General features: G+C 43.9%; 1 protein-coding gene across 1 annotated transcript in view; it reads left to right on the top strand.

The window, feature by feature from the left end:
- The window catches only part of LOC138491297 (actin filament-associated protein 1-like 2), a 341,208-nt gene that overhangs the window by 234,510 nt on the left and 88,775 nt on the right, over positions 1–17,923 (top strand). The window contains exons 11-13 of the mRNA XM_069617735.1: positions 2,394–2,542; positions 14,684–14,804; positions 15,602–15,719. Of these exons, the coding sequence (XP_069473836.1) occupies positions 2,394–2,542; positions 14,684–14,804; positions 15,602–15,719 (388 nt within the window). The remainder of the gene's footprint in view (positions 1–2,393; positions 2,543–14,683; positions 14,805–15,601; positions 15,720–17,923) is intronic.

Below are 17,923 nucleotides of genomic sequence, written 5' to 3' on the forward strand. Positions count from 1 at the left end.
CCAAGGGGTGTGCATGTAAGCATTGAAAAGCAATGGGGATATGAAGGACCTGGGAGGACTCCACCTGTAAGACTATGTGTGATTGCGCATATATCCAGCAACGGATATATCCCAGTGGCCCAACGAACACCTGGAACTAAAGCTTGAAGGATTCCTTCCTTTGAGCCAAGGGGTGTGCATGTAAGCATTGAAAAGCAATGGGGATATGAAGGACCTCGGAGGACTCCACCTGTAAGACTATGTGTGATCGCGCATATATCCAGCAACGGATATATCCCAGTGGCCCAACGAAACCTGGAACTAAAGCTTGAAGGATTCCTTCCTTTGAGCCAAGGGGTGTGCATGTAAGCATTGAAAAGCAATGGGGATATGAAGGACCTGGGAGGACTCCACCTGTAAGACTATGTGTGATCGCGCATATATCCAGCAACGGATATATCCCAGTGGCCCAACGAACACCTGGAACTAAAGCTTGAAGGATTCCTTCCTTTGAGCCAAGGGCTGTGCATGTAAGCATTGAAAAGCATAGGGATATGAAGGACCGTGGAGGACTCCACCTGTAAGACTATGTGTGATCACGCATATATCCAGCAACGGATATATCCCAGTGGCCTCTAGTCGGAACCCGGGGTAATTAACAACTTCATAATCAAAACCATATGCTATATTAGTACATTAGTTTCAAAAAAACAAAACACAGTTATGTGACAAATAATCACATTTGTAAAGAGTTAGGAAAAATAAATCTCTAATTCATCAAAAGTTGTCAATGTTCACAATGACACAATACACAGAGAAATTCCTAACTAACATTGCAATTCACAAAACAAATTATAAACAACATTGTGAAATGCAAAAAATGATTGGATAACATTCAAATTCATGAGAAATAAAAAAAAAGGTTTGATTTTTTTATCATAGGATCAAAATACAATTCATTGTTCCTCTTTACAAGTTTGGTGGTGCAGTAAAAATGTGGCGGTAAGTCTGCTGTCAGCACTTTTTCTGACAGTAATGGAATTACCACTGTTTTGATTGCACCACCAAATTCCAAGTCTGACAATGAAGTGGAGGATTCACTTCCAGTCTCAACTCCGCCCTATCTCTGCTTTCAGTCCCCTGTCTATGCCTCATCACACTCTCTGTGCCTATCTCACCCCTCATGCTTCACTCCACCATCCCAACTACTCCCACTACCACCTGGCACTATCTCCACACCCTCCTATGACTATCGCTTACATTCACTCTCACTCTAATTTCCTTGCATTCGCTTTCTCTCCTCTTTTCTCTCTCCATATTCCTAACCCCCCAACCCCCTCACTACACACAACTGGTACCACTCTTCCACACAAAATACAAAATGGGTACTCACACAATAAAACTGCCACAGTCTCTTTAGCACTCCAGTGTACCATCAATCCTCCTCCACCATCGCTCCACTTGATCTCACTGACCAACTTTCATTCTTCTTTGTACTGGCTGGGCTCTTCTAGCCCAGTCTACCCTCTTCCAACACTCCTCCCAACTCCTATTGGTCTCACTGGTGACATGCTCCCTTTGGCCAATCTCTGGGGGGTAGGTTTTCCCCTGGAAGACTTTAAGAGGTTTTAGCCCTGTTAGCTTTTTAATCTCAATTTGCAGGGTGGCAGCCATCTGCTTAGGCTGCTTGTTTTCCTTGTGGCTTTCTCCATGTACTGGTGAGTTTAGTTTACAATTGGGCTTGGTGCGGATTTATGTGTCTCCCCCTCTAAATCAAAGTCCATTCTCACTCTGTTTGTTTTCTGTTGACCCGCCACCCCCAATCTTCTGGAGCCCGTCTGGGGTTGAGGGTTCAGGTGTTGGGTAGCTTATCACTTTTTGGCAGATACAATCCCAGTCCATTCCATTTTTGGTCTCTATTCCGTTTCTCTAGTTCCATTCCAGGTTTTATTGATTGCACCCAGGTGCATTTTGGGAGTTCCGATTCTGAAAAAGACAAAAGAGATCTCTGGCCAGAGGAGAGGTGTGGGGTGGGGGAAGGTATTGGACCACACTTAACTCCCCCTCCTGAATCTCTGGGGCAGGACCGGCTTTGGCTTACACTCTGGTAGGCCTCCTGCCCCAGGTGGGGTGGGGTCCCTAGTCAAGTCCCTGACGCTGTCACAGTAGACTGTATAACCTAATGAGAGCACACTGATGTGAATATTGCGAATCAGGCTTGTAGAGCTGTTTGTGTGATTAGGGGTATCAAGAATTTCCTAGAGACATCAGCCTTTCATGCAGACTCAAAATGTCCACGCAGTCTTTAGGGAAATGTTACAGCTGCATGACAGGCCTTTGTTTCTGAGTGAACATATTTTGACAAATCTGGATGCGGATTGAAAAGCCTTCTTCTGGTGCATTTTCCTTGACAGACTGGCTCAGAAGATGAGAGGGGACATTGGCTGAAGCTCCTGCAGGCTGGGAGTGAGGGGGACCCTGAATCTGAAGCCTGCTCTGTGTACGAAAGGACCAACGGTGAGATTCCATCACCGGCAGATGGCACCAATCTGGCATATGTGGGGTAAGAGATGAATCGACTATGCTGACTTTTTCTGCAGCAAGTCATGCCTGGTATCAAACTTTCATGGACTAATGTGTCATGCCAGTGTGTGAGTAAGCATGTCCTACCAGCACTGCACTCCCTTTCTCTCACTGATGTCGCTCACAGACCTTTGCTGCATCCCTACCCACCTTGATCCAGTGCTCTTTTTGCTTTATTAATATGCCTCAATCCAACTTGTAAGACTCCCTTTACTGCACTTATTCCTGGTATTCCAGTCTGAGGTCCTGCATTTCCCGGTTAACGCACAGCACTTAGCTCCAGAACCCAAGTGTACCTCACTCAAGCTCTGGAACACCTCACCACCACGGTGTCCAGTCATTTGGTCGAAAGAAAAAGGTTGACAAGACAAATGGTCGACACCATTTGGTCGAAAGCCAAATGGTCGAATTTTTTTTTTATTTATATATATATTTTTTAGGTTTTCGTTTAGGGAAAAAAGGGTTTTTTAGAAAAAAAGGAGGTTGGGGGGACCTCCCTCCCCCCAAAAAAAAAAGTGAAAAATCAAAAAAACAAAAAATTCGACCATTTGGCTTTCGACCAAATGGTGTCGACCATTTGTCCTGTCAACCTTTTTTTTCGACCAAATGTCTGGTAACCCCTCACCGCTCCACGATTTTCTATTTCTGGGATTTAAGCGCACCCTACTTAAGCCATAAGAATTGTACTGTTCCACTAAAGCACCACATTGGGACATCACTCAATGCTTGGCACTCACAATTATTTACTCCTTGATTTAATCTAAGAGAAATGTGTCCTATGTATGTATCTTATCCTCTTTGACTCCTTGTGTTCCTTGCAGTTGCTTCTTGCTGTGGTGTCCTTGAGCCTGAGCTAAGAAAATACTCTTTGTTCTTGCACGAAGCTATATTCCAGTGCCTGACAGCTCTGCAGCCTTGCTCTCTCTCCCTGAGATTTCTTGCTTACTATTACATGATGCTGATGTCCATTTTCTCAACATGGCTGCTTTACTCCCATTATATTGCCTTCATTATCAAGCTTCTACATTGTTTGATTGCCTAGAAACGCTTGTGTTCAAGCGCGTTATAAATTCCAAATCATATCATATCACCTTGCGTTTCTGCTTATAATCATCTACTACATCTCTTGTCACTTATGTTCTCTGTGTATATGGTTTACTTCATATTCACATCTTCATTCTCCAGATATCCATACATCAGGCTTAATGCGTCCACGTTTCTTCTCTTCTTCATGATGTCACTTCGCCCATGTCAGACTTTATTTATAGTTCTTCTATCTCCAGTGGTGACTGCAAGTTCATGTCTACCGCATCAGGTTCAGGGTACATTTAATATAGTTGTTTGAGTGCATAACATCTCTCATTCCTTCAACGTGGTATTGGGATAATACCCAGTGTCAAACACAATGCTCTCTTGCTGTTCTTCCAATATGACAAGAGGTAAGAGGATGGGCTCTATAGATGATGTGTACATCTGCCTCTCTACATTCCCCTCTCTGGTTGAGTCCTCGACCACCTCCTCAATTTTCTTCACCTTTTCTTCACACTGTGGTTTCTTCAGAATCCATATCTTTGTCACCCACCTCAGGTTACCTGCATTCTTTATGTGTTCATCCACAATATAGGTCATATGACAACATTCCCCAGTCAGTTGACAGAACACCCACAACCCACATAGTTCTTATGATCCTTGGGATACTGAAACTTCGTTGCTGGGGTGCCAAGGTACTTCCTTTCAGGTGCTAACAGGTGATGTTTTCGGTCTGTGTGTGCTCATCAGTCACAGCATTTACGTCGATCATTATCTTCATCCCAATAGCTTTCTTTGCTGTCTTCTTGCATTGTCCAATGATTATTCTTATAAGACAGAATCCCAGCAACACCATCACTAGTATTACTCCTTACATTTGCTATCCAGGTTGGAACCCACATGACTAGGGATAAAAACCAATCATCATTGGGCTCATCTACTTCCACCATTTTCGTATGCAGAGTTGACAACAGAGTTATTGCTTCTGTCAGGGTTCCATTTTCTCCATCAAGGTATGCCCTGCTGTGAAATTCTGACAGACAATGCAATTTACAGTAAACTGTGCAATGTGTTCTAACACATTTGGCAAAAACCAGCCCTTTGCGTTCATGGCAGCTAGATTTTCTCCAGTTATATACGTAGGATAGTGATGCTAATCCAGCGCAACTCTCAATAGGGCTCGAGGCATAACTGGCTTTCAGTACTATCTTGTCTCCATATAGCCTCTGTGGGGGATAAAGAACACCCACATCTTTTCCATTAAACATTTTCTTCTTCTTGGGCTCACTCCTGCAGCTCAATTAACTGTACGATGGATAACATGTTAAAGCCTCATTTCCTCATCATGCAACTTTTGACATTTGCCAACACTTTTGACTTCAAAATAGAAATATTTGGAAAATATTCTGCTCTTTTCACTTCAACATCTGCGGCTTCGTTACTGCGAGAAATCATCTCTGCCCTCTTAATATAGGGTGTGCACTTCACCACGGTGATAGCCAATGGGAGCTTTAGTACGTTAATAAGCAGCACATGTTGCACGGGTATGCTGTCTGCGTGGAGGACGTCCCTCCTTTTCCATCGTGACAACCCTGCGTGAACGGGTGACATCTCATAGGTTGAGTCAGAGTACACTGTCACGTCCTCATCCTCATATCTCTGAAGTGCGGCGATAAGCACCACTAATTCTGCAGCCCTGTGCAGAACAATGTGAAGGCAATCTCGCACTTGTCAATACTTCTAATTCCCCATTCTTTTTTAACTTTAATACGGGCCATCCCGTGTGCCTTTCTCCTGTCTTTTGGTCAATTTTTGAAGAGCCACCAATGAATAGAACCCCCCCCCCAGAGCGTTTTCTTTAACGTGGGGAATATTATCATGAAACTCAGTATACATTGTGCAATCATGTACATAATCTTTCTTCCCTACTGGTGCTGCTATTAATGTCACTAGATTTACTACTCTCCAAATTGGTGAATATGGAATGCTCAATGAATAACATCATTGAGCGGGTCTTCTGTACCCTCCTTTCCAGCTTTTGGGTCACTCTCACCCTTTCTTTACTTTCTTTCACTTTATCTTTTCCAATCTTCCGGGTCACTTGCACCCTACTTCCCTGTTTCGGGTTGCTCGTGCCCTCTCTGTACTTTCTTTCACTCGTTTTCACTGTCGCTTGCACGCTTCCCTTCTCTCCAGCTTCAGGTTGCTTGCACTGGCACTTTACTGTCTTTTGCTTTGCGCCGCTTGCGCACGCTGCTTTTCCTTGCTTTCTCATTCTTTCTGCTTACCGCTTTACTTCCTGCTTTCTCCTTGAAGACACTGCTCCAGCCATCCTCACTCCGCCGGGTTCCTCTCATTCCATAGACCCACCCAGGCAGCGCTGCGCTGGTGAGCAGCTCCCCTGGATATGGGGTGTGAGGTCAGCGTCTCACTACCTGCCCCTCAGACACCTCTGGGACCGTCACACGTCCAGTGGAACGAGCACTGGCCTGGACACGGCCAACAAGCAACCACTCGCCTTCCTCTGCTTAATGGAGACATAGATCCTCTGCTACGCTGCAACCCCTCTGGTACACTGGGCAAGCGTCTCAGCATCCTGTTCTCCTCCAATTCTCCCAGGCTACTAATGTTGCTACCTTCACGTTTCAACTAGCAAACCCAGCTCGCTCGTACTTCTTGGCCTCATCACACTTTTTATACCTGAAGTAATTGTCAAGTGGAGTCAGGTGTAAATGGTTTAGGTTGATTGCCTGACCATGCCTGACTCTATCAGTGGGATAATCTACTGGTGTTACATAGTAAGCCTCACTTTGTATTTCCTGTGTTGTTTATATGGGTAATCATCACTGCTCCCAATCGCCTCTCCTTTGCCTCAGTACTTATTGGAAATGGGTAGGAGGAGATGGGGTGTGATTGAAAATACCCCATTAAGGTGGCGGAAGAGTGGGTTGGTTTATAATTGGGAAAGGAGGAATACCATGTCTTGGCCTTGGGTATTCTTCTCCCATGTTAGCTTTCTGGTCATGCAAATGCTTGACCAGGGCTTGACCAGCCTTCAGGTTTTCAGAAGCTTCAGTCATCAAATGCACCATCCTCTTCCTGAGGCCTAGTAAATAAGCAGTTACACAGACTTGCTTTAAGAGTGGAGCACGCTCCAATCCTTCCTTGATCAGACCCAAAGGGCCTCTGACTGGATGACCATAGAGGAGCTCAACTGGGCTGAAACCCACTCCAGCTTGAAGCACCTCTCTATAAGCAAAGAGTGGGCATTGGTGTAGAAGTTCCCAATTTCTTCTCAGGGGTTCTTCTAAGGCACCTATCATGCTCTTCATTGTATGGTTAAACCTCTCTACCAACCCATTTGTTTGGGAGTGGTGGTCAGTTGAGAACTTGTAAGTAACTCCACAGTTTTTCCACATGGCCTGCATGTAGTGGGGCATAAAATGTGAACCCTGGTGAGAGACTACTTCCTAAGGAAAACCTACCCTGGCAAAAAAATACCAAGTAGGACCTTAGCCGCTGCCTGAGCAGTAACAGTCCTCATAGGTATGGCCTCAGGGTATCTAGAAGCATTGTTTATTACAACCAGTATAAACCGGTTGCCTGAGGAATTTGGAGGGTCTAGAGGACCAACAATGTCAATCCCCACCCTCTCAAAAGGAACACCCACTACTCGGAGGGGCACTAAGGGTGCCACATTCTTGGTACCACTTTTACCAGAGAGCCGGCAAATGTAGCAGCTTCTACAATGTTTGTCCTGTTTGTCCACATCTGCACCCATCTTGTGCCAATAAAACTACTGCAACCACAATCACACCACACAGACCCAAAATCAACAGCACACGATAGACTCAGAACCGAATAACACCAATATGCATGGTGAACGGTGTTAAACGAACTGAAACTGCCAACAGTGCGTTGCAGCTCCCTTGCTCTTTTCCAAACTTTGTCCTATTAACACGCCTAACCTACCCCCCTTCATTACAGAGCCACCAGAAAGCCAGGCGACCACTCCGGTGGTGATAGCGTGTGGTACAAATATCCTTTAACATTAACATTAACATACAATGAGAGCCTCTCTTTGGTCTTCTTAGAACTGAAGTGACCAGCCAGAGGGCTCTCATCTGCTAGTTGTAGAAAATGTTGTCTTATCTCTTGCCATACTACCAATATCCTGAAGTCCCCTGGAGTAGACTCTGTAGGCTCACTGTAGAGGAGCCCGATATAGCACAGGGGCAACGTGCTGTTTTTGAAAGCAAGACCATGCAGCGCAACAGAGGTTCGAATCCCGGATCCGCGCTTATAAACCGAACTCAGGCAAGGTATTAGGCACGTTATTAAAAAAAACAATTAAATAAATAAAGCCTCCCAGTAGAGTCTATGCTTCCCTGGCTCCTGCCCTTCCAGCTGGGAAGCTGTCTGCTGATGCAGACCTTCTAGAGAGGGATACTCCCTTTGTCCTCTGCTGAAATCTGCCCTAGAGGGTCCACCTTCTGCAAGTAAAGTCTGTAGCTCAGGAGGATGGTCTCTAGGATCCAGCCCTTACAAGCAGGAAAGGATCTCCTACAGTTATGTTTCACCAGCAGATGGTCCCTCAGGAGTTTCCTCACGTACCAACTCAGCCTCAGCTGAAGGTGGAGTCACTGGGGTGACCTGCGACTTTCCTCTGGCGGAAGTCCATTTCTTTTAAGCAGGTTTGGGCTTGAGGCCTTTTTCTTTCCCGAGACCCTGTATCTCTCCTTGATCTCTTTCTTCTTGTAAGAAGTGGAAGGTAGGCCTGCCTGTTGATTAGAGATACTGGATTACTCCTTGATCTCAAACTGAGAGTCTCTCAAGGTTGGCTCTCTGGTCAATCTTGTCAGTTCCTGTTACGTTTTACTGGGAGGCCTTAGTGTACTGGAGTCTACTCCTAGAGTCTTCAGATCATTACCTAACAGGACCCTTGCAGGCACTACAGATTGCGCCCTAACAGGAATTCTAACAGTCATGTTATTACACTAAATGCGGGCTAGCAATATGGGGACCATTTGGATAGGGCACCTGGGCAAGATTGGTGGGACCATTAGGTGTTTTAGCTACATCTTCAGGTTTCAAAAAACCTTCATCCACCACCGTGATGCTGGCCCCATTGTCTCTAATGGCTTGACTCTCCTGTCCATCAACAAGTACACTGTCCTTGTAATATTATTTTGTGTTGTCAGAGATTGTATTATAACCATCAATATTGTTCTGTTCCCACAGACGCAAGGACACTAAATAAACACTAGCTTGAACTCCAATGGGTTCTTCAGCTAGTAAGTGAAAGAGAGCATATTCATTTGAGCTTCTCCTTCAGGGATGAAGGCTAAGGAGACAGATTGGACCCCTGAAGGTTTACCCTTGCATCTGGGATCCCCTTTCACATGGTCACCACCAGACCCACAAACCACACATTTATCAAAGGTTTTCTGGAATGGGGGTTTCTGGTAACTTCCCTCCGGTTTGGCCCCAGAGGTTTCACTAGACCTGTATGGCTTCCCTTGGAATTTACCCTTATGGTGTTTGTGGCCCTCTTTGGATGGTGGAGGATTAGAATTGTCGTTATCTTCTTTCTTGTGCTTTTTCCCATCTTCCTTTTTATGAGTAGCCCCAGAGTCCTCGTGAGTGGCCCTGTTGACTACCCACAAGTAAAAACAGATTTCTCATTCCTTCAAAAGTGCTCACCTTGTAATCCTTTATCCAGCCATCTCAGTTTTTCAGGCCTTCACACACCCAGGTAGCCCAAAGAGTCCCATCCTTTTTCTTGTGGTCTATGAATCTTTTAGGGTATTGGGAAGGAGTCTTCCCAAACTTAGCTATAAGAGCCTGTTTGACTACTTCATAGACCTTTCTGTTTTTAGCATTCAACTCCATAACAGCATCACAGCCATTCTGGGGGAGCCTAGACATAACCCATGGAACAAAATCATTCCCACCAATATCTTGAAAACCACAATTAAACTCAAATGTACCCAACCAATCCAATACATTGGTACATACACACTCTCCACCTCTTGTGGAAGGTGATGTTTCTTGGGACCATCGGGCTGGGAAGACCCTGAAAAGGAAGCAGAGTCAAGGGACATTTCCTTCATCTAATATTCATGTTGCCTTTCCCTTTCACTGTGCCTTCTTTCGTTTTCTTTGTCATTAGACTGAAGAGTCAGTTTCCTGAATTCAAGTGCAATTTACATTTGTTCAAGAGATAGTAAATCTGGGCTTATATTGTTGAACCAGCCGGGTCATGGTAGGAAGTAACTGAGGACCCTCTCCATAAGCAGGTTAGAATTAAGCTCTAAACTGTCATCCTCCGAATTCTCTTCTATATTAATTTTGGGAGTAGGGCTTATGGGCCTACTGCCAGGGTTTTGAGGATTTAACAACCTTAGAATTAAATCATGTTTTCTTCCCTTACAACTCAGGCTTGGTTTACATGCATATTTCAGTTGTTCTACTGTAAGTGATGTAAGGGCCTGTTCATTAAAATTATCAATTTAATCAGTTATACGTTACCTTTTCTTAGCAGAGCTAGCCTTGTGGATGGATTTCTTGGACACAAGTATAACAAATAGTCAATGTAATCCAATCTACACCAATGCCACCACCTGCCACCGGTGTTGGGTACATTTTTCTAAAGCCCAACTGGTGTTAGACTTCATAAAACATACCTCTTGGTATTAGGGACCCGACTCTTAATATAGGCTTGTACTAGTCGGTAGAGTGGCTGAGCAGTCAGGCTTATTTTAGGAGGGAGTTATGTGAGCTGTAGAGAAGTATAAATACATCATTACATACATAGACCCAGGAAAACACTTACTCACTTAAAGTTATATTAAAATATATTTATTTATGTGTACACAAGGCACACCAGCAAATCAAAAATGTAGAAACTAACAATAACATTGAATTAGAAATGGAATAAGATTATAAAAGGAATAATAATGCAGGTGAGTAACATTTCATATACTTTTTATATCCAGCACACAGAGAGATGTCAGTTAAAGTCAATAAAAGCACATATATATGTATCACCTTTGCACAATTCTGTTTAGAGTGAAGTAAAAATTAAACAGAACACAGCTAGCAACTGTTAAATAACAATGTACACTCTCCCAGAGGGATTTAGGCAATCTGTTTCCTAACTAAAAAAGTGTTCACAATTAAAGTTTATGGAAAACCAGCATTGCCAAAGCCAGTACAATCAAGAAGATGGACCTTTAAGAAACAAACCAAGCCACAGTCAAATGGAGAGCACCAGTTCTGATGAAAACCTTGAGAGGAAAGTTAAGTAGCCAGTCAGTTGTTCTTGTAGAAAACACAGGAGCTCAAGAGGGGCCTTCCTGATAGCACACAGGCTGTAAGGCCTGCACAGTGGAGTTGAGGTCAACTCCAAATTGAAGAAAACAGCACTCCCAAAAAAAAGGAGCACCGAAAATGGCATAAGGTAAGTACAACCCAAGCCCCACAGTACCTGAAGAGTGAAGTTGAAAATGTAGCCGGTCGCCTACAGGATGCAACGATTAAGATCCCAATTCCTGCTACTTGGTTGTGGTGATGAAAGGAGGACCTTTGATGGGCTTCTGCAGCTGCCCTCAAGAGAAGGGGTTGGCAAAAAAGGATTCAGCTCACTCCAGCGGCTCTTTGTGGTTTTGGCACTTTTTCTTGGTGCCAAGAAGGTACAAATATCACCAGTTGGATTCTCTTCGATTACTCAGTCCTGAACTCTTGGGAGGGGACCTTTGGTGAAGAATCCCAGTCTCTGCACGTCCACACGGATACATGCAAAGTTTTAGTGGGATTCGATATTCGCAAGATGGTGCACTCGCAAAAGGTCCAAATACCCCAGGTAATGGTGTTCTGTAGCTCAAGAGAGTTGCAGTATGTAGTAGTTTAGCCTAAATTGAAGAAGGTCTTGAGGCTAGTTGGTCCAACCTAAGTGAGGAAGTCATCCGTGGCAGAGCTTCCCTGTCGAGATGAAAATGGGGTCAGCACAGCTGCAAGGCTTCACTGGTACTTCTGTGGTTATTGAAGGAGCTGCTGGCATATCCCATCTTCTACTTTGGATTCCTTGTTCCAGTGGTAGACTCTGCCTGTAGTCCAAAGATCTTCGCCTTATATGCTGGAACACATTTATTCACTCCCATGGAGCTGTCAATCACCTGGGGATTGGCTGTCCTGCAGGACAGCCAGCTGCCCAGTTAGAACGGGTTGCAGCCAGGCAGATGTACAGACAAAGGACAGTGAAGTTTCGGGATCCTCCCTCACTTCCTGCCTTCCCAGACACACTGGAGCCTGGGCGGGCTTCAGGGCTGAAGCCCACCAAAGGCAAAACTCACAAAGAATTCACATCTACATGAAACGATAGAAGGAGAGCCCAGAAGGAACTGACTAACTAAAAATGGTGACAAAAGTGGATAGGCACCATTTTGAGAAAATGGTCACGCATGGGTGCTGTAATGCAGCTGAGAAATCAGCCTACCAGTAAACTGCACACATGGTAGAAAATGCGTCCACTGCCACCAGACATTTAAGTTAGTTAGTCACTGTAACAAAAGGTTACCAGAGTAGTGGGATAAGGAGTTACAAGGTAACCCCCCAGCACCCTGCATAAGGTGGTGTATGCTGGACCCACAAAGGAAAAGGTAAGTAAGATAAAAGTTATCTCACTACTCTTGGGAACTGTAGTTCTCACAAGAGAATGAAATAAAGGGACTCCTCAGTGACATTGCACAAAGGGTGCTGGGTGTCACAAAGCCAAAAGCAGATGCCTGTATTAAACATGTGGAGTTTAGCAGACTCCATAAAAGCAGTACAATAAAAATCCAAGTCAGAGAAAACCAATGGGTGAGTGGTAAAAGGTTCCACTCACTCAGGAGATTAAAATAAAACCACTTGCTGTGGTTGTTCTTGTGGCGACTGTGATTGCAGCGGAATCTGCTGCATTTGCTGTGTTTGTCGCGCACTTGTCTGATACTGTGTGTGATCTTGGGCAAAATACTCCGGTGGTTCTATACTATACTGTGGAAAATAGCCTCTCCCCCTATTGGAGCTTGCCAGTTCTGCTGCATGCCTCCTCTACTTCTCCACGGGTGGACCATATGTCCCATTCACCTACAATTCCAACATTGCTGTGGTTATCCTCCATTAAATACTACTCCCCTTGAGGGTTTTGAAATCCACCTCCTTGTCCTGTAGGTCCATTTCCTCTACCAGGTGACCAAAAATTGTACCTGCCCTGATCTATGGGGTACCCTTCATTGATTGGCTCTGTAGGCAGAAACTCTTGTCTAGCCACTCCTTCACCGCTTGTCAGTACTGCCCCTTCTATAGCAAATTTCGAGAATGTTTTCTGAACTAACTTTGCTTCCTCAAGTTTCCCATTCTCAGATTTTTTTCTTATTCTTCTCTTTTAACAATCGACAATGATGTACAATATTCAACTGTATTTCTGGTCATGGTTTCGCTTCCATCCCTACTTGTTTTTTCATCTGCCTTTGCAGTGGCTCAGACAGTACCTGACATAAAAGATGATAAAATAATGCTACAGTCTTATCCCACAGTTCCCTCGTCTCAAGGCGCCAAAGTTCTTGAATCTCCTGTATATAAGCAACAGGATCTTCATTCTCTCCTATTTTCCTTTTCATGATCGCGACCATGTCTGAAGTATCAGGATACTGTACTCTAAGTGCCTTCCATATGTCTGCTCTGCAATTATTAAATGGTGCTCCATCTTGTTTTGTGCTGTCCTACTCGCATATACGCTCGTCTCCAAATGTCGTCAGCTCTCTCCCCTAGGATAGCTAATAGTAGGCCTTTTATGTCACCCAATGCTCATGGCATTCCCACTGTCATTCTTTCTAGCTCATAAATCCATTTATGCACTCCTGCAGTCAAACTAGGTAATTTGGATTTTTAATTATCTTTATCCATTTGTGGCCACGGTATATATTGTTGTTGTCCTCCCCCTTTTTCTTATCACGGGAATTGTGTGAACCCTGTTCTACAATCATATCCACCTATGCTTCTTGTCTTCCAGGTGGGGCTAGTTTTGCCCACTCGCCTTCGTCCTGGCAGTGACCTCAATCTACTTACTTAAGGTGGGGACATTTCCCCTACACCCTACGATCATCCTTGTAGTGTTAGGGATATGAGTAGGTTCTGGTGTTTCTGTTTCTGGTTCTCCTAAATATGACCACTTTACCCCTTTTCCTATGTATGGATCTATGAAAGAGCCACACACACCCTCTTCTCATGCTCTCTCATTTTCTTCCCTTTCTTCATCTGACGTCATTAAGATATAATCTGATCAAGCATCTACTCCCTCTCAGATGGGTTTTCTCTCACGCTCTGATACATTTTCCATAGCTCTAAAATAGGTAACCTTTTTGGAGCTTCTTCCCTGTGTACACAGCATGTAATTATGTTGTCATGTGTTGTAATACTGTTCCTGATAGGGAAACCTCTTGAGGCCACTGCATGAACATTTTGTCAGCCGTGTCTCTTACCCATTCAGCATGATATTTTCTAACCTTAGGTGTGTACCTTAGTAATGTTTTGCACAAACGGAAAAGAGGAGTGTCCTCCATGATGACAAGTCATTTTTAACTGTCAATACTTAGCAGACCTTTTATTCTGCTATTACTTTAATTGATTATATCACAACAATCAATTCGAGCAAGCACCATCAATCACCACCCTTTTCCCCCAAAACATTAGACAAACAATTTTCAGGCCTAGAAAATAATGTTCTCTTTTATTCCTTTATTATAATTCTATCAATTCTCGATATCCTGCTGTTTTATTATTGACAACCTAAGAATCTTATTTTGCTCTATTTCCTCCCTCAACTATTGCCCTCCTATGATTGATTGATTGGCAGAATCACTTGTTTTTAAGGTCTAATAAACAGATACATTATTTTTATCGTTATATGTTTCTAGTCAAACAAATCAACGTCTTACACTAACATAATCATAACCTCAACATAATGTGCACAAAACATTCTGTTTGTGAGGGGGTCCTGTGAATAATGGTGTCCTGTGTGCGTGTGGCTCTTGTGTCTTTTATCTTTCAGTGCTTTGCTCCTCCGAAAGTTCCCAACTCCCAATGCCTACATGGATGATCCGTTTGGACAGATTGCTGCACCAACCCAGCCCACGCGAGTCTACTCCAATACAGAGATTCCGCAGCATGTGGTAAAGTATGGGGCACGGTAAAGCGGGAGGGTAGAGGTGGCAGAGAAAGGGAAATAATGTCAGAGGATTGAGGGTAGGGGTACAGAGGTGAAGATGAAGCTGACGGACATTGATAGGTGGGAGAGGAATTCATGTGAACACCTTTGTGCTGGTGAGACGGGACACCTCGTTCCACTTAATGCCTGGGCTGGAACAGGGCCAAGGGGTGGAGAGATCATGACGTACCTTCATCTAGAAGGGGTTACATCTGTAACACGCTGCATGTGCCATTACAAACACAGTACCTCCTACTCCTTAGAGTGGTGTTACTTCAACAGAGCTCCCATCACTAGCATACACCTCTCAAACTCTGAACTAAACACAACCATACCTCTACAGCACCACAAACTGCATGCATTTCACAACACTACAACAACGAAACAGACCACACATAATCTCGCCCAACACCACATAGCAGCCACCAACCAAATCTGCCAGGGCTCCAAGAGACTACACAGGTGGCAACAGTGTGCGGCATAAGAACCTTTAACATATCATAACCAGATATCACTTTAAGGGCAGAGTCTGTCTTGTTATCAACCAGGGGCTGTACTACTTCCACATCATACACTACCTAAGACAGCATATGTCCCTGTACCTGCCCCTCTCATCAGGTGTAACTGTAAGAAAATAACTGGCTATCTATCCAATTAAGTGACATGTCATAGTACATTGGTATTAAAGGAATTGTCAATGTGTCAGCTGATTAAATCTTACTTTGGCATGCCTCTTTCCCTAATCAAATGTTTCCCAAACAGCACAGTGTCAATGGTGTGAGCCAACAGGCGGCCCCAAAGAATGTCCCCTCTCCTCATTCTGGTAGCTCCCAGGAGCAGCTAACAGACAGCGTCATAGTTCAAGACTTGGATAAATCAGGTGAGTACAACCAATATCAAGCTGTGATGGTCATAGTACTGAATAGCAATGGGCACTTGGGAACATATAGTGGTGAGTGAACTGTCCATGCTAGGTGGGTCCCACTGTTAAAATAGCTTAGTGTGCCTCAGATCCAGATTTGGGTACATTAGAAGAGCTATGGGTGGGTCCCAGTATCGGAATTACAGAGAGTAGTGTAGATCAAGACTGAGGTGCATATGTGGAGCTGTGTGTAATCCACAGTAATGAAACATAAGATGATACTGCATGCCAAGTGCATTCACATAGGTCTTTGTGAGTCTGGTTTGCACTATAACACCTTGAAGTATCTCATGTGCTAGATGGAATTACCAATAACGATCTCATACCGAAATAACCAGACAGACTCAGAGAATATGGCAAAGTACTACTTCAATATAATTATATAATAAAGTAGGGCAATCTGGTGAACAACAAGCTGTAGTCCTCACACTCACACCCAAATTTGGTTATACAAAGGTTTTATATCTCAATATGCGTCATCTATGATATCATCATACATGGAAAACTGTAAAACCTATTGAAGGGAGGGATTGGTTAGGGGAACATATGTACCTATAGTATGTATAAGTGTTAATAACATCAGTGTCTGCCCCTTATCTGTAAGGCACACCTCTAACCATCCTCTCAATATATATATATTACTGTTTATAGCAGAAAAATGGCAGCAAATTGGTAGTTTGTAACATTGTATATCATGTTGTTAAATAGACCCTCTGATTGGTTGGCGTGCTTTCCCAACCTTGGACTTTCGGCTCATTAGTAGTACGTAAGCAAAATGGAACCCAGGTGCCGAGAGTAACGTCAGGCTACTCCCCACTTTCCCAATTACTTCTTCATCTCTCATCAGTCTGGCCCTAAGCCAAAGCTTCTCCTTTGTAGTTGGTTTCGCAGCCTGTTCTTGATTCTGGGACTTTTAAGGGGGTGTAGGCACACCATTATCTTTGTCTCGAGCTTAATGAATAGCCCTTGTTTTTTACTTCTGAATCACATGTGAGGAGACTACTAATGTGTCAATTTTGACCTATTTACTGCTATTTGATTCAATTGTGCTGGGTGTCATTACTCCTTTTGGCCTTTACAGACTAGCTCTTTCGACCTTGCATAGGCCTTTCACATCTTTAATTATCCAATACTTGGCTCCTGCAGATGTTTTCTTCTTTACTTAATCTAAGAGAAATATGTCTTACCTACATGGCTTATCTTTCTGACTCTCCTTGTGCCTTGCAATAATTCCTTGAAGTAACATTTTTGATCCCAGGCTAATAGACTCCTCTTTATTCCTCACACAACGCTGTTCTTCCAGCGCCTCCTGACTCTGCAGCCCTGGTCTGTCTCTGAGATAGCTTGATTAGTTTAAATACAAGTCCGGCATCCATCTTTCCATCATGGCCGCCCCAGCCACATTATGTTTTTTTCTGCCGCAAGCTTCTATATGTCTCATCTACCTTGCATTTCTGCATATATACACTTATTAGTCAACAGGTTACTGTATCTTCTTTGCATATATGATTTCTTCATATCCGATTACATGTTGCTCTTGTCACTTCAGTTAACTCTTTATTCTTAGGTATTTGCATATTGTTTTAGTGCGTCTCAGTATCTTTCATTCATGATGTCACTCTGCTCTCGTCAAATTTCACTTATAGCTCTGTGATGTCCAATGGTGTGTGTCAAGTTCCTTCCACCCTTTCAATGTGTGGGAACATTCGATACGGCTGTCCGAGTGCATATCATCTTTCATACACTCAAAGGGGTATTGGGATGATACCTGGTGTCCCGCATATGGCTCTTCTGCTGTTCCACTATGACAGACGTGAGGGGGCGGGAGCTAGGGATGATTTGTCCACCTGCTCCTCTACACGTTTAATGCAAAGAGTGATGCAGTCAAGGTGTTTTGTGCATGGGCAGAGCGGTGTGTAAGTCCCTGTACTGGAAAAGCATTGGCTGATGCAAATCAGGACATGTGTAATGCCAGAGATGTGCGTTGGCATCAGTAATGGATTATGAAGGTGTGTTGCAGGTCAGGATCAAGGTGTATTAGCAGGTCTCTGTGTGTGTCTAAGTAACTTTGTCAGAATGCCACATGTCAGGATTGGCAGGAACTGGAAGAGTTCTGTGCATGCATCTCGTTGGTCATGATATGTCTGGATTTGCCTCTTCCA

Source organism: Ambystoma mexicanum, chromosome 10 (assembly GCF_040938575.1).
Source record: "Ambystoma mexicanum isolate Mex_15411 chromosome 10, UKY_AmexF1_1, whole genome shotgun sequence".
NCBI lineage: Eukaryota > Metazoa > Chordata > Amphibia > Caudata > Ambystomatidae > Ambystoma > Ambystoma mexicanum.